Source organism: Hydra vulgaris, chromosome 11 (genome assembly GCF_038396675.1).
Source record: "Hydra vulgaris chromosome 11, alternate assembly HydraT2T_AEP".
Classification (NCBI taxonomy): Eukaryota; Metazoa; Cnidaria; class Hydrozoa; order Anthoathecata; family Hydridae; genus Hydra; species Hydra vulgaris.
In genome coordinates, this window is record NC_088930.1 from 11,934,795 (window position 1) to 11,961,061 (window position 26,267).

A 26,267-nucleotide genomic window follows, 5' to 3' on the forward strand; every position below is an offset into this window, starting at 1 on the left:
GAAATAAGTTATTGTGACGCGTTGACATACTTAAAAGAGGTATTCATTAACCAACTGTTTCTGCCTATTTTTCTTTAAGAATCTCTATAACTTCGTAATGCCGTGGTGTTAGGGATGTAAGTCAATAATTCGGCGCGCCGACTTATCGAATTTTTGTAGCATCGACTATAGCGACTTGAATTTATAACGACTTTGCAGCGAATTGAATTTTATAGTTCATTTATAAATGCTATAAAACTAGTATTTTAATATAGTGTCTTATAAGTCATTAATAGACTTTAAAGAGATTTTAAAAAGTAGTTGGATAATAATAAGTCTAGTAAAAGAAAAGAAAAGAAATTGAAAAAGTTATTAGCAAGGACAAATTAATCAGAATTACTTGAAGAGCATTTTATAAAAAAATAAAGATATGCAATCGATAAAGAGGTGCAATCTTATCAGATGCTAATTTTGTAATTATTTAGCAATTTTTGGATTTGATATATGGTTTGCAAGAAAGATCGGAAGTAAGAGTTAATCTTAGAAGACGAAGGGTAGATGACTCATCAAGTACACTACCGTTCATAAATATAGGATCATCTAGATTGTTGCAAAAACGATTAGCCAAAAAAAATGAGTTTTATCTGAGTTAAAGTTCACCAGCCACTGAGAGCCCCATGTTGTAGCAGAAGTAAGATCTTTTTCAAGCTGATGTCTCCTCCAAGCAATCAGAGAGTGTTGGCTTCTTATCAAGACAAGTATAAATGGTAGTATCATCAGCGAACAATGCCACCTTAGATGTGAGAATTTTAGGGACTTCGTTAATGTAAATTAAAAAAAGTATAGGGCTAAGGATAGAACCTTATTATAGACACTATTAAAGGTTCTCTCGAAGTCTCCGGAGCCTAATTTTTGAGATGAAATACGAGATTTTGTGACTTAAGAATAGCGGGGTTTGACATTAAACAAAACCTTTTTACAATGGTTTTTAGCAATAGAAAACAGATCTAAACATTGTTTTATGGAAGTAATAATGGTTATAATTAGAAATTGAGGCAGAACAACAATAAGTAAACCATGGAGAAGTGTAAGGCTTGACTTGGAGTCGTCGAGAGGAAACAAAAGATTCCATGCCAGCCTAAATTCATGAAGTTACAATAAAAGCACATTTTTCAGCAGGAAGACAAAAGACTTTTTCCCAAGGGCCATCACGAAGAAAATCAGGGAATGAGTCCCAGTCAGTTTTTAGGTAGTTGTAAGAGGTACGATGATAGTGGACTCTGATAAGTGCCGGTTTTAGCACTACCAGCGCCCTGGGCGAAATTTCTACGGCGCCCCTAGCTCAATTTAACCCCATTCAAAAAAAAGGCAAAGGGTAAAATAACCGATTAGTTTCGCCCCTTTATACTCGGCGCCCTGGGCCATCGCCCAACCAGGCCCTACCCTAACGCCGCCACTGACTCTGATCATGAAGAAGAATGTGATAATAGTTTTAAAGACATCAAACCGTGATCAGAAGCATCTAAGGATAAATATGGAGAAACTGAGCACTGACTAGGATTAAAAAAAAGAATAGAGAAGATAAACGATTCGGATTATTTAAAAAACACTATTAATGTTAGAGATTGAGAAAGACAAAAGTTGTGGGTCTTGAATCCTGAAGAGTCACTGACACTAGAGCCAACCCATTCAATGTGATGAGCATTAAAGTCACCACCAACAACGATATTGGCTGAAGGGTGAAGAGACAGATTTTGGTCACTTTGATCATAAAGAACATCAAAAAGAGTGCAGTCTTTAAATTAAGGAGAGCGATACAAAATAAAGAGAAAGGTGATAGAGTAAAGTGCTAAACGAAAACACATAAAAAAATAGTTGGTAGATTCAAACCTAGTTTCCTGACAAATGGGTGAATTTTTACGAACGTAAATGCTCAGGCCAAGCATGTGACTATTGGAGTCTTTACAAATTAAAGGAAGATAATCATCAACACTAAGATCACAAGATGAGACAGCCAAACTCAAATTAGTGTCACGAAGAGCACATAGGTCTAATGAACTTTGCAAGAGACAAGACTCAACAGAAGAAAAGTTACTTCGAAGACCACAAATATTCGAGAATGATAGATTTAGAGAACTTGGTGATGACGATGATTTTTTGTGTTTTATAGTTTCTGATACTTAAGTCATTTTTTAAATTGGTTAAAGAACTTGACTCAAAGCACAGATGTACTACCTGTGCTTTCAGTACACTATTTAATGGTCAAAGCAATTGCCTCGTTACTATTATAAGACCCTTATAATAGTTAAGTCGTAACAAACGGCATTAAATATGCCTCGAAAATGCACACCAAAAGTACGTACAGGGACACCATCTTGTGATAATTCTCTGATGTTTTATACCTGCTGATTGAATCAGACTCCCAAGTTTGGGAAACCTGACTACCAGTTGGCCTTAGAACCATAAAACTGAGTTTTAGAGCTATATCCTCATTAGGAGGTAATGGAATGAGTTGCCTATTTATAAAAACAGAGACACAAGCAAACCCATGCAATGAGTCAAGAAGATCTAGGATTCGACATTCTAAACTGGAAACAATGTATTATAAATACATCTACGCTAGCCTAATAGATGAAAAAAGGTTGCGAAGCTGGTCAACAAATAAAATCTGTTTACCCCTTAAGTCTTTGCCAAGGATGCTTTCTACAATACAGTAGCTGGATGCAGTTAACATCTGCCCAAGATGAGTATTTTCATTAAGACACCATCTCTAGTCTTTAATCAATCTGGAGCTTTAAGCAGGGGATTATCTAGTCGGAGTTTGTTTCTTCTAGCCTTCTCCTGTTTAAAAAAAGCAAACCCTACAAGGCAGCAGGGCATGAGCAGGTAGTACTGGATTTTATGATATCAGTAGCAGGGTGGTGGCGATGATCCTGAACCTGACCTGACCATAGATACTTTGTTAACTAATTTTAAAATACATCTAAACAAAAGTCTTAAGTAAGCTTTTAACTATTTTTAAATAAGGGTTGTGTAAGATAGTATGCTTTTTTTTTTTTTTTTTTTTTGATTGCTCTATATTAAAAATCAGACAACATTTAGTTACAAAACATAAATAATACAAGATAAAACTTGTAGATGCATTTATAAAAGATTTGTTTGTCATTTGATATTATTCTTTATGGTTTTATATTTATAGACAAAAATAATAGAAAAATAATTAGAGAAAAGTAAAAAAATAAAAGGTATTATCACTTTTAATAATACTCTTTTTAAGTGATTCATCAAAAGTATTGTTTGTTATTTCTATTATCATTTAGTGTAGTTGTTTTTTCGGTAATTCTAGTTGGTTTATCTTTTAATGGAAACACTAATTTTTATTCGTTATAAAATAATCTTCAATTAAATATCTTAAATTAATTTCGTGTCTTGGTAATACGATAGAATATGTCTTTATCTTTTGTATTTATTTTTAAAATATTTTATAATTCTGAAGTATTTTACGGCATCACATTTGATAGCAAGTTCTAGATTCGGAGAACCGTTATTCTCGAGAAAAAAGTAAATGAATAATATCTATTAAGTACTGTAAAACAAATATTTAGAGTTAATTTTTTTTTTAACTGTTCTACTACGTAGTTTTCTTATTTGACGCATCTTTATACATAAGTTAGTAAATACGGCGTAAATAGTACCACCTCTCGGTTGGTTTACATCGACAAAGAAAAGGCGTCAAAAAGTGACTCAAAAAAAAAGAGATAATATAACTTTTATGACTATTTGTTTCATTATCATATGAATCAATACTTGCTGGTAATAAACAATAGTGCTTTAGTGCATGCGATAGTGCTTTTGCCCAAATTAAGTGAAAACTAGTTGAAACCTGAACAAATTTGATATTAAAAGATTTTTTTTCCGTTTAAGCCGTGAGCGTAAACGGACGAGCAAAAAAAAATAAAGATACGAAATTTACTATTTCAAGTAAAGAAGCTTCTAGAGATTCATGAAAATACATTACTGAAAGTATTTAATGATAAGTTTGATAAAATGAAAAACAAACTTGTTAGTGTGCAAATAGAAAACGCAAACTTAAAAAAAGAAAATGGCGAACTATAGAAATTTGTTGAGTTCATAAATGAAAAATACCAAAACGTATAATCAGAAATGGTTAAATAAGTCTAGCATTGATCTTGAGCAGAGCAATAATACGGTTAAAGATAAACTAGCCGAAGGGATCGCCATCGGCGAAATAATTTAAGGTTTAGCGGTATCAAAGAAAGTGATAATGAAACTTGGAAAGAGAGCGAGATAAAAATACAAGATTTGTTAAATTCAAAACTTGGTATTAAAAAGAGTACTGTAATCGGAAGAGCACATCAAATTGAAAAAAAAGAACACGGTGAAAAATTAAAAAACAGAACTATAGTTGTAAAATTCTTAAATTATAAAGATAAAAATTTAAAAATGGAAAATTACTCGAAGTTGAAACTCTGGTCAGATCCTATATACTACATAAACGAAGATTATAGCGAGAGAACAACGGAAATAAGAAAGAAGTTGTTTATAGAAGCTAAAGAACTACGAACAAAAGGTTAATATGCAAAAGTTGTTTACGATAAATTGATAACGCGCGATTTTTTAGAATAAGAATTCTTTTATTTCTAACATTTTTAAAATTTTAGAGTTCTTTTATTACTAAAATGGATTCCGTTCTAGTTAATGATTTTGAATTAACGTCATTTAATTTTATTCAAACATACGAGGTTTGACATGAGTATTTCTGATGACGATAAAGAGATTTTAGCTATCGAAATTTTAACCAAAAAAACTAAATATATACTAAAAATATATGGCGTAATTGAATGTTTTAACAATTATTTAATTACAACAATTATAAAAAAAACTGATTTAAAAAAAAATTAAACTATTTATTTAATGATCTCAACCTAAATTGTTTTGAATACCACATCAAGGACGCCGTAAAAAATTTTTATATGTTAATTCGTTCGCAAGCTGCACATTCTAATATCTAGACAATTATCTGTTAGTAAACCGCTATCTCTATGCTATTTTTCTAACTCGACTTCTTTCAACTTTCGTTCTAACTTTCTTTGTTCTTCCTAAACTCACCTACTCTTGGTCAGCGAGGCGGGTGATGGTGCTTTTTAGTGAGCTGAACTTGTCTTCGCTGTGTTGGGTATATGGCCTCTATATGGCAATTAGCCGGAGGAGGTTAAACCACTATACACATATAAAAATTTTATAACGGTTTATTCAAAAATGGAGTGTTTCCATTAATAGATAAACCAACTATAATCACCGAAAAAACAGCTTCGCTAATTTATAATGTCATAACAAACAATAATTTTAATGAACTTTTAAAAAAGATATTATTAAAAGTGATATCTCCGATCATTTCCCGATTTTTTTTCTCAATAAATATAGAACCAAATGAAATACCAATTAGCAAACAAATCTTTTCTAAATGCATCTACAACGGAGCAAATTAATCATCGTTTTGGGAGCAACTGTCATTGCTTCATTGGAAAAATATAAACACTTCATCTGACGTTAACTTAGCTAACAACCAATTCCTAAACTCTTTTTATGAAACACACGATGCAAACTTTCCAAAACGTAAAATAAATCTAAAACCAAAAAATGTAAAATCGCCATGGATTACGAACAGTCTAAGAAAATCTTTAAAAGTCAAACAAAAATTATACATGAAATATTTGAAAGCTAAGGCAATTAATTGTGCGAAAGTTTTTGAAAGACTTGGAAAGAATCTAAAAAAAAAAAAAAATGCTATTCTAATTTACAAAGCAAAACGAAAACCATTCTAAAAACAAATAGGAAGTTCTAAGAGAAATTAATAATAGCACTAAATTCAAATCATGCACTTTAAAAAAATGGCTTCAAAATTAATGATGAAATCAAATATGATTCTCATGAAATAGCAATTGAACTAAACAAATTTTTTTGTCTCAGTCAGACAGTATAAAAAAAAATTGATATGTCTTCCATTGAAACAACTAATCTTGATTCTTTTGAGTCATTTGGGGAATTTAAAACTGCTTTTAGTATGCTAAAATCAAACAAAGCAAGTGGATTTGATGATATGAATTGCAATATAATTAAAAATTCAAACAGAATTATTAAAGACATTCTTTTTAAGATTTTTTCATCTTCGATAAGACAAAGAGTTTTTCTGGAGCAATTTAAAATAGCAAAAGTTACACCGATAGGAAATCTGACAGTTGTTAATAACTATTGCCCTATATCTGTTCTTCCAGTTTTTTCGAAAATCCTAGTAAGAATTATGTATAACAGAATTTACACATCTTACTGACAATCATTTGTTAATTAACCATCAGTATGGATTTAAAAAAAACAACTCTGCAGAACACGCGATTCTGTAGTATCACTGAATCGTTTGAAAAATCTGAGTATACCTCTGATAGTATCTGAGTATACCTAAGGCGTCTTCATTGACTTATCTAAAGTCTTTGATACTATAGACCATGAAATTCTTTTAAAAAAGCTCAAAATTACCCAATTTGATTTAAATGATATAATAATTAGTAAAAATGATTCAATAAAATTCTTAGGAAATCTTATTGATAAAATTTATCATAGCTTCCCCATAAAATCAAATTCAATCAAAAATAAAACAATTGGTTTGATGAAACAAATTTGTCCATATGTAACATCAGAAAGTCTGAAATTTTTTTTTTTTTTTTTTTTTTTTTTTTTTTTAGGTGCCTCAAGAAGTCCTTACGGTCTTGTCACAGAACACCGCGGAAGTGCATTTAACCAGGAAGTTCACGCCTCCTTCCTTACCGTTACGCGAAAATTTGTCCAGAGCTCGTTTCGAACCTGGATCTCCTGCTTTTAAAGCAAGCGCTCTAACCACTGCGCCACGGCCGCATAAACTACTTTGGTCTAATACATCGTCTCATTTACTATGCCAATATTACATTGGCTAGTACTCAACCTACAAAACTTAAAAAACTTTTTTTTACCATTATCGAGTTAAAGAATGGCAGAACTAACACCCGCTTCAAGAAAAGTCTTGAAACAAAAATATTTTTAGGAAATCGAGACCGTATTATTTATTAAGTTCTTCATTACAATGGTGCGTCTTTCCATAAACACATTTTATTGGAAGAAAATCATAAGTGAATTCATTGAAATCTTTTTTTTATTGCGTATAAATCCATATAGGAAGATTTACTTTCAGCTTTTAGATGTCAAATAAAAGTTGACATCAAAAAATCATCAAAAAAACATCAAGAAAATACTTTAACGCCGCACATGGAAAATAAAGGTCTATTTTGGATCAAAAATTAATAACTTTTTTGTTACTAAAGATTAAGTGTTGAAACTTTGCATAAATGTAAAGTAGTGTATAACGCTTCTAAAAAGTATATTTTATAAAAAAAAGTTTAAATATAAAATTTGTAAATAAAAATCAAAAAATTCAAAATTTTCATTTTTTATTTTATTTTTAAATAAACATGTTCAATTTAATTATATGAAAAAACTTTGAAAGTATTCACGCAAACACGTACTTTTTGAACTTTTAAAAACATTTTTCTTTTTTTTTGCGCATCTTCTGAAAGTTGACCAATTAGCAGCACTGTAAAATGTTTTAAGATATTTTCTCCATGAAGTAAAATTTTGTGTACTGAAGACGGCATATCGTTCAAGGCATAATTACTCACATAAATGTGGGCAGTTTCTGTAGCATATATACCAAAACTTTCAGCATTTATCATAACACATAAGGAGAGAGCTTGTAGAATTATGTAAAGTTGCTTAATCAAATTTTTATTTACTCCAGTGATTTCAGAAGAGCAGTTTGCATTGTAAAAAAAATTCCCAGTATTACCATCATTGGTATAACCACTTACTTGTTATTGGTAACCACTTATTTGTTTCGGGTTGTTGACGGTTAACCCTAGCTGCTCACGAAAACGTTTCTGTACCAAGGACTTCTTTTTTTTCTTTGGTCTTTTTTTTTTCTTTGGTCTTTTTTTTTCTTTACTTTTAGCTGAACATGTTTGGAAAGACATGTTGTAGAATATATGTAGTATTTTTCCATACACCGAATCCAGGCCTGAAGTGTGGACATTTACAATTTGAACAAGTGTTCGTATTAATACGAACTTTCATTTTCGAGCCTAACAGACACTTTAGTCAAATCGTTTATTTTTCGTGTAGCTCCACCTATTGTACATGTAAACGCAGAAGACATATCCGTTAATACCTGAGCCACTTTTCCATCTATCATTGTTAAATAAAGTTCATGTTTCACTAGTATTCCATTACAACATTTGTTAAATATAGATGGCCGTAAAGAGTATATTTGGATTTTAATTTCATCTACAACAACCAATAATAATACCAATAATAGAATGTATGTCCATCAAAACTAATTCTTAATAAAAAATAGACAAAATAACTTACGCAAAACTATTCTTATAAACAGATATAGTCTGAAACCACGATAAAAAGCGGTTTTCTGACTTGTAACACTTTTTTATCTATAATTTTAGCACCTGATTTTTAATAAACAAAATTTATAGACATCTAAGCTACAAACCAATTACAAAAATAAAGCGTGGGTGACTACTAAAAATATTGGTAAACTTTAAGATTTTTTATTTTCCAGCTCATTTTGTTGTTTAATTAATTATTAGTAAACAAAACCATATAATTAAAAATATGAATTTGTTCTAAAATCTCCATAACATGATACTTTCAAAAATGTATAATACTTTATACTTATTTATAAAAAGTTTTATAGAAAATAACTTTTAAAGTGATGAAGCAAATAAGTTTCAATTGAAAATTTACAAAAATGTGAAACAGTTGGGCTTCAAAAATTATCTTTTTACATAAAATTTGCTGAAATCTCTACATTATCGTAAGGATTAACTACTAAAAAAAATTAAAATATAGTTTCAGCAGTGAAATTTGAGCAAAAAACATTTATGGTACGTTTTTGTAGTACTATTTTCCACTGTGCGCCGCCAGCACCTTTATTGCTAATAAAGAAAGATTTAGATGGCATTAATGGCTTTCCAATAGCAAAAAATAGGCTGAATTCACTTCAATTTTCCATATTTTGCATCCACTGCAATAGTTACAATGCACTGTAAAATCAACGGAGGTCCTTTCGTTTATATCTATTACTACTTCATTTAAAGAGATCAATATCCTCGTTTTTGCTTTGTTTCATCAATAGTAACTTAATTCAAAGCTTCTCTGGTAGGAGTTTTATTTGTTGAACTACTTTTTTGCTTCATTTGCAAATTTCATCCTCGTTTTAAATAACCTTAATAAATTTCATTAAAAGTGTATCTATTAAATTCATATGGACATTCTTTGCAACCTACGAACTTGCAGGAAAACCTTACCCTAAATAAGGAATCATTATTATTAACTATACGACTTCCACAAATTAGTCATGTAAAAAATTTCCTAATGATACCTTTAATAATTTCAAAATAAAAACGATTGTTTTAACTGAGCTTTTTAAATTTTTGCAAGTTAACGAGGTGTTAGACTCTTGTTTCAACACTAGTTTTTAAAAGCCCATTAAATTAATCATACGAAAAAGAAGACTTTTTCGAACGATTATTTTTTAATTCCCTATTTCCATTAAAATCAATGGGATATAATATATATACATATAAAATATATATATTTTTGTGTATTTAACATACTAAATTAAAACCAAAATATAATTTTTAGACTAAATGCAGACAAGCTTGTACAAATTGTTTAAGATGCAAAGAGCTCCTTTTACAAACCGTTTCACCATGAATATTTTGCCACGAGGATCATGAAGGAACCACTTGCAAATAAGCTGACATAAAAAACTTTAATGTGTATAATAAATGTGGGTTTATAATTATAAAAGCATTAATAGGGCATATGATTTAACACTGATAATAATTTTGTTGCTAAGGCCATTTCTAATGAGGCTTTTTAATATTGAACTACTAACTATCCAAAGTATATTAAATTAACAAAATTACCAAGTTTACTATGGTTAAAATTAAAGTAATAAAAATTCAATTTCTCATAAAAAAAACCCTTTTTATTATGGTTATCCACCTTAAAAATGCATCCATGGCACTGCATAAACAAGTTTAAAATAATAATTATTTTTAGGGTTTATAATTAGCTTAAATTGCACTAGGAGGTTAAAACAAGCATTTTTTTTAGATTTTTCTTTTTTGAATTTGTTTACAAAACTGCTGTAGAAGTTTTTCAATCTTTCTAGGTTTAAAATAACAAACATGTAAAATTTTCAAGATGCTAAGAGCATTTTCTAAAACTCCTAAAATCATTTAAAAAAAAAAAAAATTAAACTAAAACTAAAAAGAAAAACTAACATTTATCCGGTCACCAAAAATGAATGCTCTGGGACTGTTATTGTTATTTAACACAAAAACTCATTAAAAAAAGAGAAAAAAACTTAAAGACCATACTTGATTAAATGCATACAATAATAGAGATTTTATTCCTATTATATCGATAAGTAAACACAAAAATACCACGATCATAAAATACAATGAAATAAAAAAAACTATAAAATGTCAAATAAGTAAATGGTAATAACTATTGTTAATCCCAGTTAATTAATGATAATTAAGTTATTATTGTTAATCATATTAACAATTGTTACTTTTAACTGCTTATCATTCGTAATCTTCACCGTACTTTTAATCTTTATTGATCAATATTTTATCGTGAACAGTTGTTTATCAGGAACAAAATGTTTACAACTATTTCGGCCACTTTACTCTTAATAACCAAGTATCAATAGATGTATTACGAAAGAACAAACCATATGTGTTACCTAATAAAATAATACAATAATATTAATTTGCGTACCATAATAAAGATTTGCATAGTAGCAAAGTGGTCAGAGGGGTTATTTGAAAGTGGATAACTGTTATGCAACTTTCAAAGTAGATATTCATTAGCCTAATTAGAAGATTAGAGATTGAAAAATATTTAGAGGCTACACATCATTGAGTTATAAATATGTTGTATATATTTATAGACTAAATGTTATTTAAAGTAAATATAATTTTTATTTTTATTATTTTAAAATGTATTCATAATTAAAGTAAAATAAAGTGTATCCATATATTACAAAAAAGTTACAGAAGACTCGCGATCCCTACCTTCTGGGACACCATGATGATGTCAAACACTTAAAATTATCATCAAAGAGAGATGCTTTTGGCTACTTCCTTTATCCAAAAAAAAAGCATTTAGAGATGCATCAACTGAAATGATTGCTAATTTGCAATAAACTGGGCTAAAACCTACGGGTCATAAGTACGAAATACACTGGGCTAAAACCTACGGGTCATAAGTACAAAATGATCCTAAAACTTGAGATATTTACCATGAGTATCAGCTTATTAAGGAAAGCCGTGGTCTAAGATCCAAAATTTGCTGAAGATAATGTCTTCAAGAAAGGTCTGAAAAATCTGTTTGAAGTTACTAGTGCAAACGCCCTGTGATTACAAATTAAGATGATTGTAATTTTTTTTTTGCACGATGGAAGTCTGGGAGAAGAAGAGTAATGGAATCAATTGACAAGATCCTTGCAACCAAAGAAGCTTGCTCTGATCACATAAAAGTTTTCAACAAAGGCATCAACAGACTACCGAAAAGGAAACTTCCATTATTTTGTCAGACAGCATTAGGAGAAAGCAAAAGTTGTGAGGAGGATTCAGGTGCTTTTAAACACACCTTCCAATCCGAAAAAAAAACAACAAGAAGAGCAAGTAGAAACATAATCACTTCTTCAAAAAATCAATGTAGTTTTTTTTATTGTAAACTCACATTAACTATTTATATAATTAACTCAAAATTTATAATAATTATAAATTTTGTGTTAAATAAATTGTGTTGTTTGTTCTTCTTTCGTTTAACTGCTATTATTATGTCTGCATTTATTTAAACATTTTAAATCTTTTAATAAATTTTGATGGTTTTAATAATTATTATGTCTCTTGCTAAATGTTGTGATTTATTATTTGCCAGAGAATTTAAAATACCAAATATTAAAAGAATTTAATATTAAATTATTTTTTGGCATGGTTTTAGAAGCTTTTTAATTTTTAAAATTTTAAATTATAAAATATTTTTAATATAAATTTAAAAATTTATTTCTTCTTATTACTATTTTCATTTTTATTCTTTTTACCAATTAATCTTTTATTTGTTATTGTTTTAATTCTAAATAATAAAATTATAAATTGACAACATCAATAAAATTAAAGATATAGTTAATAGAAAAAATTTTGAATCTAAAAATTTAAAATAAGTAAACCAACACAAATAGAATTATTTTCACCTACCCATCCATTGTTTTGAACTCAGTATAAAAACTTGATTTTCATCATTTTCTAAGTTTTTCCAAAAGTTAAAGTCAATGTTTTTTAAAACGTTTTTTACAAACTCCTCATTTGTTATTGCAAACCACTTTTTATGATATTTATGAAACATCAAATACAATTTTTCGTTGCGATGTACTGCATATAATTCATTTGATAACAAATGATGACCAATAACTGATCCAACTTGTAAATCTAAGCCTAAGTAATTATTGAAAGTAAATTTTTTTTATAAAAAAAAAGACATAAAAATGCGAACATTTGTTTTTAATTTTAGCAGTTAAAGTGCTTGCCGTCTCGAAGAAAAGTTTTTTGATTTCACTATATGTACTAGGATGATGAAAAAAAAAATCTCTTTTTTTTGGTCTGAAACTAATAAACATTTTGATACTTAAGAAAACCACATTTATAAATGTTTTTAAATATAAAATATTGATTTTTATTTAAAAACAATACATTTTTAAAAATTTTTTATGAAATTTTGCTTTAGACCCAAGACCCAACTTATGCGGGAAATTAAGAAATCAAAGTAATTTGATTGAAATTTATTTTTGAAAAGTCATTCCATATAAAACATAAATAACAATAGCCTGATATTTTCTAGATTTTTTTTGTTATATTTAGATCTGAATAGAATAGATCATTGTTAAACGTAAAATAATGCTATAATAAAACTGTTACAAATAATCATAATAGATTACTAAAAAAGCAATTAGTTTTTAGTTTTAATAAATGTCCTAATAAGGTAGCTTTTAGACACAATTTAGTGGATATTAATTAGCAAATCAAAAAGCTTACAAATTGCAGAAAAAGTTGCCAATTTTTCTTACCTTAAACAGAAATAGTTAACACTTTGTCTGTTGATCTTTGCAGAATATTCAAATAATATGAACTTATTGAATACAAAAAAATATCTTAAGGTCATATAAAGATTTAGATAAAGGTTTAGTATAATATAAGGACTTAGCAGTCTAAAGATCATAATCATTAGTCCACACAGTCAAAAGATCACAACAATTAGTCCACACAGTAATCTTCTTAATATGCTGCTAAGAATTTGAAACTCCAAACAAATTTTCTGCTTGCTCAGAACACAAAACACAGTTTTTTACCTTAGCAGCTTAAAGTTTTCTATCAGCTTTGCAGTGCAATTCAAATCATTTTAAAATGAGATGCAGCCTCTGCTTTTGATCTCCATTTGAATGCAACTGACTTGATTCCTTATTTATGCAGTTATACAAACATTCTTCTTTGTCTTCATTCAACAACTCATTATGTTTTGAATGATATTTTCCTTTAAAAAGCATGCATGAAACTCAAAAACAAATAAAGTTATATAATTAAAGATCTCATTTGATTCAGCGTCATAAATAAATTTTTTCTTCAAAAGTATTCGCTGCAACATTAAAAACAATAAAATCTTTTTAGATACTAAAATCTTCAACTAACAACAGCCTAATTTTTTTTTTTTTTAATTTAAAATCTGACAAATGAATACTTTTAATGTCATTGGCATAATGTCCATGAATAAAATGCAACAATCTGAATCATGATACATGGAAAATAAAATAACATCACAGATCCAGATGATTTAGAATTGACAAATTCAAAATTCCTTTATCTCTAGCAAAGAGGAGCTTTGCCAAAACCAACATCAGAGTTAAGATGGTCCTGACTTTGAATATTTTTAGGAACTTCTTTAATATAAGTTGTCAAATTCTTAACCATCAATACAAAGATCCAACAAAGGGCTTCACTTGAAGATGAATAAAGCAACATAGATTTCACAATAACTCGTTTTTCACTGATATAGACTGATATAGAAACTTTTTATGTGGTTTATTCTTTGGTAAAATCATTAAAAAAAAAAAAAATGAAACACCCATGCCTAAGAATCATGGTTCAAATTTTTTTTTATTATTATTCCTATAAAGAATTTTACCTATATTCCTATAAAAAATGTTACCTTTCCATGATTCGCCATAATTATTAGAATAATAACAGGCTGCTCTGGTGCTTTTGAAAAAAAAAAAGTAATATAATAAAAATAATAATAATAATAATAATAATAATAAAAAATATAGAAGCATTAAATAAAACAAAAATTAATAAAAAATAAATAAATTTACCTTGCAACATGTTGATTCATACAAACATAGACATAAAAATTGATTTCATCCCAATATAAACCACGACCATAACTTCCTAGTTTAATTAGAGCAAAATTATTTTAATTTTTAACACAAAAACCATACAATCTTGCATCATTAAAATTTTTTTTAACAAGGTAAGAACTTATATTTGAGACTTAAGAATCATACTCTTACATAAATATTTGACTGGAAAAGATGTTAACAAATTAACTATGTTTAAACTATTCCCGCGCATTTGAAGGTTCTTGCTTGTGCCCATTTAATGACATGCTATAAACAAATCGTTCTGAGATCAAATATAAATGTTTTCTAAAATTTTTAAAGGCATCTTTAATAAACCCAAATCTAGGGCTCACTGATGTAAATTCTTTATCATTTTTTTCTTATATTCTATATTTCTAAAAATGTTTCTGTAATAGTGCAATCAGTAAATATCAAGTTGCAATAATCATTTGTTAAATTTTCTTAGCACTAACACCTCTGTAAATTATTCCCCACTAAAACTTTTTTACAGCTTGTGGTCCTGATAATATTCATCACAGTTTTTAAAAAGTTTTTTAAACCTATTTATCATATTTTTAAAAGAATCTTTTCTATTTCAACAGTACTAATGACAAATCATTCAGTCAAAATTTATACTCATAATAATTCAAATTTCAGTCTTAACATAGTGTGGTTTGCAACTTATGTGTGCATAGTGTGGTTTTTAACATTTATTATGTGCGAATAATGTGGTTTACAACATTTTTATATGTATGCATAGTGTGGTTTGCAACATTTGTTATGTGTGCATAGTAGAGTGTCCTAGCCGCCCCTTATATTATAAAAAAGATCTGTTCATATTTTTAAAACCTGCTATTGGTTCTCGGTTAAATTTTTAAAAAATCTTCTGGATTTAGAGGGAGCACAAGACCCTTGAACACTTACCATGTCCCTAAAATTATTAAAAAAAAATTTTCAAAAGTATGTCATTATATACAATTTCAAAAGTATGAAAGTATAAACAAATTTCAAAAATAATCATTTAATAAAAAATTTTTTTTTGAACTATTATCAAAAAAAAAACATCTTTTATTTATATTTTTATAAAAAATCTTTTTTCTGCAATAAACTCTAAAATAATAATCTTTTAATAAAATGATTATTATTTACAAAATTTTTATATAATTTCGCTTCTTTTGAGACCCAATATGACATATTTTTGAAAAACTTTTTTTTTTATAATATTAGGGACCCGGTATGTATTCAAGGGTCTTGTGCTCCCCCTAAATCCAATAAAATTTTTCCGGCTGGGACACCCTAATAGTTTCACTTTATTCAAGGTAAACCACACTATGCACTGCATAGAGTGGTTTACCTGAAATAAAGTGAAACTATTATTAAGTGAATTACAAAATTTTTTTTCAATAAAAAAAAGAATTATGAATAATAGATATTAAAAGAGATTCATCTGAATTCAGAACAAAATAAATTATTATAAATAAATTATAAATAAAGGTAAATTACTCAATTCATGCTTTCTCTGTGCATAAAAAGTGAAAGTAATCCCCATTAATCAATCCAAAAATATTTTATGACATAAACTATATTTAAATCTATAATAAAAAATACTAAGAACATTAATAAAAACAACCTAGAAGTGCTAGCGGATCTTTATTAATCTTTAATGATTTTGAAGCTTGAAATTCAACCTGGTTTTGATATATTTTGAAGATATTCCAAGATTTTCCACCCAAATTTTGAAAACTCACTTTAATTGGAATTTCTATGACAAATTTTTCAAAAGGACACAATTCATAGTTTATTGAGGCATTGATAATATGATTTGCACTTCGATTGAACCTGAACAACTTGTTCTATAACAAAAAAGATCTTAACTTTTTTATTTATTTATTGATCTATTTTGTAATTATTTCACTTTATATTGATCACTCTCAAATTGACAAAATTTGATTAATATTACATAATCAAAATAACAATACATACATATATATATATATATATATATATATATATATTTATATATATATATATATATATATATATATATATATATATATATATATATATATATATATATATATATATATATGTATGTATATATATATATATAGATATATATATAAATATAGATATATATATATATATTTATTTTTATTATTTTTATGATTCACCTCCCCAAGGCTGAGAAGGCCACTACAGATGAGGAGGCTACTTGTGGTTATAACCCTCTCTCAACTCTTTAACTCCGAAACACGAACCTTGACGAAAAAAGGCCGCTGCGCGGAGAAACAAGTTGAGCGTGGTACTACCAGGGACGTAGCGGGAATCGAACTCGAAACCTCTCGCTCATGAAGCGAGCGCTCTACCACTACACCACTACCGCATTTATATATATATATATATATATATATATATATATATATATATATATATATATATATATATATATATATATATATATATATATATATATATATTTATATATATATATATGTATATATATATATATATATATATATATATATACATATATATATATACCTATATATACACATATATATATATATATATATATATATATATATATATATATATATATATATATATATATATATATATATATATATACACATATATATTTTTCTTTTGTCATATATTTAGCACAAAAAAATTATTTTTTTCGCTTTTTTTAAATGGTTTTATATGGTAAAAATTCTTCCCAGAGGTTTATAAGCATTTTGGTATATTTGTTATACTTATATTTTTCAGTAAAGTTTCTCTATATTATACTAAGGGACCTCAAAAATCACATGACTTAAATTGTTTAAAATATTTTGGATGAACTTATTATATTAAATTTCACTTCATATAGTACTTTGATTGCAAACTTATATTTTTGGGAAGTACCTAAGGCGCTACAAAAATGACATGTTTGGGACCCTAAAAACCACATGAGTTATTTTGGTTTTAAAAAAATGATGTTACAAAAAATCAAGAATTAGAGTAGATTTGCAGTAGTTTTAACAAGCTTTTTATAATAAAGAATTTATAAAGAGATTTTAATTTACACTCTTGCATAGAGGATAGTTCAGTTTAGACATTTTTTGATAATATTTTATTTTTAGGCAAATAAATAAGTATGAGTAACATCATCAAAAAATGCTTGCAAAGGTCACTAAACCTAATACTGAAGCACTTATAAAAAAAAAGCAACATTAGAAAAAAACAAACAACTTAAAGTTGCTGTACAATGGTGAAAAGAAAATTAAGTAAGAGGACATGATGCAATTAAAACAAGACAATTCCCACTTATTAAAGATCATGAAACAATAATCTGTAGACTTGATGGGAAATAGTCAATAGTCTTAAAAGACAGTACTGTACAATTATCTTAGAAAAAGAAGAGGTGTCAATTGTTTCATACATTAGGAATAAAAGTGGGAAATGCAAGGCATGAACAAAGCAGAACAAAAAAAGGTTGAAAGGTGGGAGAAAATTTGCAGCATTATCAACAAATGCAAAAAATCCTTTCACAAAAACAAGCATTTTTGTTTCTTATATATATTTTAAAAAAATAGTACAAGATAATATAGTAAGAAAAAATTGTCTGTAGTTACAGGAGTTGTAGCTTTGATAGAAATGCTTTTTTGCTTTGTTTTTTATATTTTTTGTTTGTTTTAAACACAGATTAGGTGAATTGCTCTGGTTGCGTTTCAAAGCAAATAATCCAAGCTTAACACACAAGCATCAAGGAATTTGTATCAATTTTCATTAAAAATAGTTCATTGAAAATTGTTAAAAATAACAAAACTGAGTTACATATTGTTTTTCATGGTTGCCTTTAGACGCTCTTGCAGAGGAATTAATTGAAGCTAATTAGACGTTCTTGCAGAGGAATTGAAGCTGGGATTATGACTGAAGCAGAACAAAAGGAGACAGGGGTTTAGTCTGGAAAAATTGATATAGGGAGAATATATAATCATGACAAAACACCACAGTTCCATAATTTTGGTGTTGATGGTACTCCTGCTGGTCTTGTTTTTGCTGCAAAAGGGGAAACATGCTGTAAAATGATAAGAGAGAACTGTGAATGCGTCACCATACATCTTTTAGTATCATTTTCAGGTAGCTATCGCCATGTCACTTTTTTTTCATAAATATTTATAATAAAGATTGAAAGGATGACGTTGTATCATACTTCTTTGTAATTATAGGAGACATTTGTGTCTGTCAAGTACTCTTTGGTAATGTTGGAATAACTAATCAAATAGCTCCACAGGAAGCTGTGGCAAATATACAGCATCTTTTGATAACAACGTGCAATCATGGTGTATCTGATCACACTTTCGTTATTAGATATGTTTGATGAATATTTTATTGAAAAAAAAGTGTCATGGTCAGTAGTTTTGCTTTCTGATGGGCATTGTTCACGCTTTAATTATGATGTCTTACAGTTTTTACAATCAAAAAAAATTATGCTTGTTCTTAACTCCACCAGATACCACTGGTGTGACAAAACTTTTAGACAAACTCAACAAAAACCTTCATCATGAGTATCGCGGTATAAAAAAAAACATTTTTACTGATTTCAACTCACTAAATAAAAAAGCTTTTATGATGATCTTAGGGCGTATTTGGAACAACTGGACCCTAAAACAATCTATAATCAAAGCTGTAAGGCATGTGGGAGTAACTTCTACATCATTAAACGTCATTGACATGCAATGTCATTGAGGTTTAATGATGTAGAAGTTTATGTATTGATACTTCTAAAAGTGTTTCACCCAGTACAACAACTCCTGAAAGATACACTATTGAATCTCCTGATAAAAGAAAAATTCAGCTCAGTATTGAAAAAAAAATTTGAGAATTCATAAGATCTTATTCAAGAGCTGAGTGAAAAAATCATTCAACTTGAAGAGACCCCTGGCTTAATGACAGTGCAGAAAGTTAAGCCAAAAATTTCTAAAGTTACTATAAGGGTTATGCAGGTTCACGGATCAATGAAAGGCTCAATTACCTCAAACATGAGGTTATTGAGCATGAAAGTGATGAAGATACTAGCAGTTAGAAGGATACACCAAGAAAGTAGCCTTATAGTTCTTATATCCATATTACTGATATGTGATATAGACATAATTCCATTATGCTTAGTAATTAGTTGATCAACTTAATTAGGAGTCAATAGTTGCATAAAAAGACTTTTAAATTGTCTTAAAGAAAATTTCAAGTATTTATGGACTATAATGTCAAAAAGTTATAAACTTTTTAAATAAAATGTTTTAGTGTTTTTAGTATGATTTTCATAAAATTATGCTAATTTGGTTATTTTTAACAGTTTTCTATCAAAAACTATTTGTCAAATAAAAAAATCTACTTTGCTCCTTAATAAGGATAAATCTATAAGTTACATGTATTAATGTGAGCAAGTAGGTTTTAAAAAAATATAATACATAATAAGCAAATATAAATACATATACATAAATACAAAAAAATAATAGTACAACACTAAAATGAACACCTGTTTTTTAAATTTATTTGTAGTTTTTACATTAAATAATTTTTTAAAATAAATTGTGTATAAATAAAATAAAGACTTTATTTTTTTTAAATAAAAAAATGCTGAATTTTTAAATAAACATGTTACTAAAACTTACCATGTATTTTAAATGATTGATATTTGAAAATCCAAAAGGGATGTTTTCAGCAGACACTGATATAAAAGAAGGTAGAAAGTATTCAATGATAACATTTTGAGCATCCACCGAAAAGTTATACATAAAATAGATATCCAATTTTAATGATAATGATTTTCTAAGTATAAAAAAAATTGAAAAATTCTGACAATTAGAGACTCAAAAATCAGGCTACATAACAATAATCAGATAATAGTTGGTAGGATCAGACTAATCTGCAGAGATTTTAATAGTTAAATTTGCTAGTTCTTGTTCTATTTTTCAAGTAGGAAAAAAAATTTAGTCAAGCCTTTGTTAATAAGCTTAATAGAATATTAAAAAGAAATTCTGGAAAGTATTTTTGACTGTGACTGGAATGTTTTCTGAACCACAGAAGTAAGAAATAACTTTAGAAACAAAAGTCGGAGTCAAAGTTAACCTGCTTGTCTGGGATGCCTGAAAGAGTGTCAGAAAACAATGTCACTTTGTGTCAGTTTTGTAATGTCTCTGTCAATTGAATTAAATGTATTAAATTTTTGTTAAACATCTTCATTGCCAAGACTCAAAAATCTTTTTATGCACTTACAATGCCTCCTGAATATTACTAAATTTAGGGCATACTCGGTTCATGATAATTTTAATCACCATCATTCTCATCATCAACATTATCTCTATTCACTGTATTCATTAGCTCTTCAATCAGCTATTTTAATTATTTTATAAAACTATAAAATATTATAAAACTATTATATATATTAAGTACCTTTTATCATTTTCTCATTACATTTTTATTACGTTTTTCTATTTGATTTCAAAAACCTTGAAGGACTCATTTAACTGAATAGATATTTTTAAATTCTGTAAACTTCATATATTTATATATTTAAATTATGTTAACTTCATTAAACTGAATAGAATTCTGTTTGTCTTTCAAAATTCTTGCTTCCGCAAATCAATTAACAATGGTGGAGCTTTTCAACTATTAGTTTCTCTGTAAAGTAATTTCATCTTTGGACTTTGGAGCTATTGGGTTTAGCAAGAGTTTATCACAACTTTTAAAAAATTAAAAACAAGGAGAACCTCAACTGTACTCCAACAACTTTTAAATAACCAAGCCAACCACCACATTTTGATATTTTTTCATACTGACCTTTTCCTTCAAGTGTTCTCTATTTGTCAAGTAAGTTTTTGTTTTCAGAATGCTGTCTACTTCATATAGTCACTAAAAATGAGATATCGAAATTTACAAATTTAAATCAAAATTTGCAAATCTTCCTTTTTTAATCAACTTTTACATTTTTACTTTCCTTTATTCAAATTTTTTTTCTACAAACAATCAAAAAAGGATATTAAAAAAATCTTTCCTCAACTTTGATTGATTTTGTGTTGAGTTTTCCATTTGCTGCAAGGATAACAACTGTAAAGTGTAAAAACAGCAACTTAACAAATGTTTCATTCAAGTTAGAAAATGATTTTTATAAGAAGGTATCAATAAAAGTTCAACAGAAAATCAACAATATTATTGGTTGAGTTATTGGGGGTTTAAGTTTTACAGTACTTAGAATTGATATTAAATTTTAAAAAATTACATTAAAAAATTAATATATCCTTATAAAGAAAAAAATTATAAAGAAATAAAAAAACTTTGAATTTATTAAGAATTCTAACAGACCAACAAAATAACTTCTTTTAACTAATAAAGAACATAAAAACAAGCATTAAAATTTACACACCTGATGACCTATTGAAAAAGATTTTTAAAAAACTATTAAAAAAAACCTTGATAGTTAAATACACAATTGGAAAAAAACGTAATACCCTTCTAAAGATCCAACAAAACTCACATTTAAAGTAGGTTTGCATTTATCATCTGAAGTGTTTTTTTCTAAAACACAAGTGATTTTAAATATTAAATTTGTTATCACTAAAACACAAGTGTTTTTAAATATTACAATTTATAAACAATTAATACAATTAGGGCACTTACTTGCTTTAACTAATTTAAGATTAAAATTTAATTAAAAGTTTAATTTTGAAGTTAAACTCAAAACAAGTTAGTTAAAATTTTATTGAATTTTAAAAAAGAATCATTCTCTCTCTAAAAAAATCAACTTTAGTGACCCTCATAAAGTTAGTTCATCTGCTTGTATGTTTTTTTGAGTTTTGGAGATTTATAAAAAGCATTTACTCCAAGTAATAACAGCACTATTAAGTACATAACAATATACTAATAAGTAAAAACTAAAAGACTCTAACAGTCAAATGTTCCCAAGCATGTGACTATTAGAGTCTTTTTACTTATGCATCAATTTATCTATTTGTCAAGAAATTAGGTTTGAATCATTTGACCATTCTTTTATATGCTTTCACGTAGCACCATAATTACGCATCAATTCACTCTTTTATATGTAACTTCTGATCAAACTGACCGTGCCCTTTCTCTTTACCCCTTTGCCAATATTGCTGTTATGGGTGACTTTAATGCTCATCACACTGACTGGTTTGGCTCTAAATCCACTGACCCTGCTGGCACTAATGCGCATAGCTTCAGTATTTCCCAATCTTTTACTCAGATACATAACTATGTAATTCATTTTCCAGACAACCCTAATCACTCGCCTTAATTTTTGTACAGTCTCTAAGCCTAGCTTGTATTAAGTTTCTTCTTGTTCTTCTAGGGGGTTTCGACCACGCAATGATCTATATAAATCTTGACCTTCTTCAGATTCAACCTATCATAGCACCCTATCTCAGCTGATAAATCTTACATAACCTCCTATTACTGCTGACCATGCAAATGATTTTTTTTCAACAAATTGAACTTGACTGTTTAGATGTTTTGGTGACTTGAACATTTTAGAAATATGCTGAAAAAAAAATGCTAAGCTAAACTTAAACTAAAAAAAAACTTTTTGAAAAAAACTAAAGAATAGAGAAAACAATTCCTTACTAAAAAGAAAATATATAAGCACTAAAATAAAACTCAAAAAACTCAAACTCGAAGCGAAAATTACTTTTTATTCCGGTTTTAATGTTATGTGTAAATTAAAAACTTTAAAAAAGATCAATGAATAAAAGTTATACTCATAACATAACAATTTTTTTAATTGCATTTAAATTGTTAAAACATCAAAACAGCTAAATTGTGGTCAAATTGTAAAGAAAACAAAATATAAGCGTGGTCAGTTGCAGCGTACAAACACATGCCACTCCGGTCCAAAGCTGGGTATGGAAGCTGTGTATGGTTTTCATCTTCTAGTGCAGCTGCTATATCTAATGGTAATCAATTTTCATCATCTTTTTCAAAGAAACAACTCTCTTGAGAACAAACCCTATTTATTATTGCAAGAAATCAATATAAAAAGGGGCTGTCTGACAATAAGCTCCATTATTTCCAAATTACTAAATCTCATATCTCAGAAGTTAGACTCTTAAGACTTTTAGAAAATCTTCAACAGCATCATTAATAAAGCTAAGTTTAACATTCTATCTCAAATCCATGGGAATGATCTTATTATCTCTCCCAAAAATAAGACAGAACTATTATTAAAGAATATCTCTTTTAATTTGATTTTTGAATCTTATAGCCATACTTTTCCTGCCATTTGAGCAAAAGAGGTTAACTTATTGTTAGACATTCAAATTCCAGCTTCCATTGCTATAGTCATATCTCAATTAAACTTAAACTTTCACGGTTTGCATTCCAGACAATATTCCTGTCGTAGTCTTACAAAAGTGTTATTCAAAACTCTCTTCAATTTTCTCTAAACTATTTAATAAGTGCTTGACTGAATCTTGTTTTCTTGCCTGCTGGAAAATGACATCTTTGGTACAGATTTTCAAAAACTCTGGAGAACATTCTGACCTATCCAACTACCATTCAATCAATCTTTTTTTTATTATTAGCAAAATCTTTGAGTCTTTGATTGACAAATTCTAACATCCTTTCTTGAGTCAAATAACTGTCAGACAGTCAGTATGGTTTTCGATCTTCTTGTGCTACCTCTGACTTACTAACTGCTGTGCCTGAATTTTCTGTTGTGCATTAGATAGAGGTGGCAAAGCAAAGGCTATTGCTCTGGACATATCTAAAGTTTTCAATAAAGTTTGGCATGCTGGTCTTCTTCATAAGCTTATTTTATATGGTGTATCTTGGAAATTTTTTGAGATTATTAAACAATTACTTTCTAATCGCTTTATTACAGTCATTCTCAAAGGTCAACACTCTTTGTTTCCATTTACTTCTAAGGTACCTCAAGGTTCTACCCTTGGCCCTGTATTGTTTTTTATTTACATTAATAATCTTCCTGACAACCTTACATTTAAGTGATTCTATTTGCTGATGAATTAACTTTATATTCCTGTCTTGACAAAAAGTCTTCTCTTTTGGATCACTTAAACAAAAGTTACGAGAAAAAAAAACAACTATAATTTTAATATATTAAAAAACATCTTTTAAGATTAATGTGGAGCATGTATTAATTTCTGAAAATATTGAATAAAGGTTCTCTATGTACAAAAAGAAAATATTTTCCCCCCAAAATTTAAGACTTGTCATGTAATAAAAATTTAAATACATATTTTGTTACATTACATTTGTTGCTTGAATTTATGATTAAAAGTGATTTTATTGTGAAATTAAAAATATAAATAAGTGTTCAATATTAGGTAAAAATTAATATTAGCTAAAGCATAGGAAAAAAAAATTTCATCAAGTATACCTTTATATTTTATGTGCTAAATTAGTCTTTTAGAAAAAGTCTTTCTTAAGTTACTTAGTTTTTCAGAATATAACTTAAGTGCTTAAAGTATTTTATTTATTTACAATTATTAATTTTTAATATTTTTAAGTATTTTATGCAAAAAAAGAGCATGTTTGAGATGTTTAATTTGATGGTTTTAAGAGATTTAAAAAATTAATATATTATATTGCATCTTTTCAGTTGCAATAAAGTTTATTTGTTATCAAATTCATTTGTATTTAATTTGTTATTAATTTGTTTGTTTTCAACTACTGATCGCAAGTATTTTAACCTTAAGAAATAAACTGCTATTGATTGATGAAGCAGTTAAAAAAGTCTGTTACTTTCAACATTTTTTAAAGTAGAATACTAGATAGTGATTACCAAAAATTAGACTTATATCTATATTCAATAGTAATAAAAAATATGCAACTTTTTTAAAAAATAGCTCCCTACACCAGAGAATAGCTTAAAAATAATGACCTAATTTAATTAAAAAAACCGTTTCCATCAATTAATTAAAAGCAGAAAAATATAAATATTTTATTTACATGACTTGTATGAAAATAATTTTTTTTTGATGAGGTAGCTTATTTTAAACAAAACTTTTTTTTAAAGTTTATTGTAAACTTTAAAAAAATTTTTTTTTTAAAACTATCGAATAATTGTACTTGTTAGATGTCATGTAGATAAACCTGTTGAGAGTCATGCATTAATTTATAATTACTGTTTAATTATTTTATGATGCTTTAATGACATTTGTAATCCGAAGTATTTTGTGGGAGTTTTAACTTTTTACACACATATATATATAAAATTTCGTGCAAGCAAAAAATAATTAAGAAAGCCCTCAATTACTTGTTTTAAACATAGAAACAATGCAACAAAACATAAAAAAAAAAAGTGTAATTAAGTTAAAAATTTATTCATGCTTTTATTTCTAAGCCTTCAAACAACAGCATCAAACACTGAAGAATGAATAAATGCATTTGAAAACAAACCACCAAGTCTGTAAATTATGTTTTTTAAAAACACCAATCATTAGAAAATGGAGAGGTTGATCTTCAACTAAAACCTTTTTGTTATATACATTTATTTAGCTTTATTGGAAGTTATTTCTTACATCTGAACAAAACACATGTCTTGACTAGACTGTTCTTTATGTAAATTTTGTTAAATAAAATTAAATCTAGTATAAAGTTTTAACTTTTCAATTAAAACAGCTTACTACTAGCAAGAACAGGTTACTTTTAAAGTAATGTAATTAATTCTTACTTATAATAT

At 27.7% G+C, this 26,267-nt stretch overlaps 1 protein-coding gene across 7 annotated transcripts in view; it reads right to left on the bottom strand.

The window, feature by feature from the left end:
* Positions 1-10,467: 10,467 nt before the first annotated feature.
* Positions 10,468-26,267, bottom strand: part of LOC136087405 (uncharacterized) — a 72,684-nt gene continuing 56,884 nt past the window's right edge. Inside the window, exons 1-8 of one of the 7 annotated variants that reach the window (XM_065810117.1) lie at positions 22,086-22,127; positions 21,005-21,658; positions 20,224-20,380; positions 16,197-16,419; positions 14,540-14,615; positions 14,377-14,426; positions 12,375-12,611; positions 10,468-10,855 (exon numbers count right to left, since the gene is read on the bottom strand). In XM_065810117.1, coding sequence (XP_065666189.1) covers positions 10,782-10,855; positions 12,375-12,611; positions 14,377-14,426; positions 14,540-14,615; positions 16,197-16,419; positions 20,224-20,346 — 783 coding nt within the window. In that variant the 5' untranslated portion in view covers positions 20,347-20,380; positions 21,005-21,658; positions 22,086-22,127 and the 3' untranslated portion in view covers positions 10,468-10,781. Of the gene's footprint in view, positions 10,856-12,374; positions 12,612-14,376; positions 14,427-14,539; positions 14,616-16,196; positions 16,420-20,223; positions 20,381-21,004; positions 21,659-22,059; positions 22,128-26,267 lie in introns of those variants that run through there. The other 6 variants (XM_065810119.1, XM_065810118.1, XM_065810116.1 and 3 more) reach the window with 6 other exon arrangements.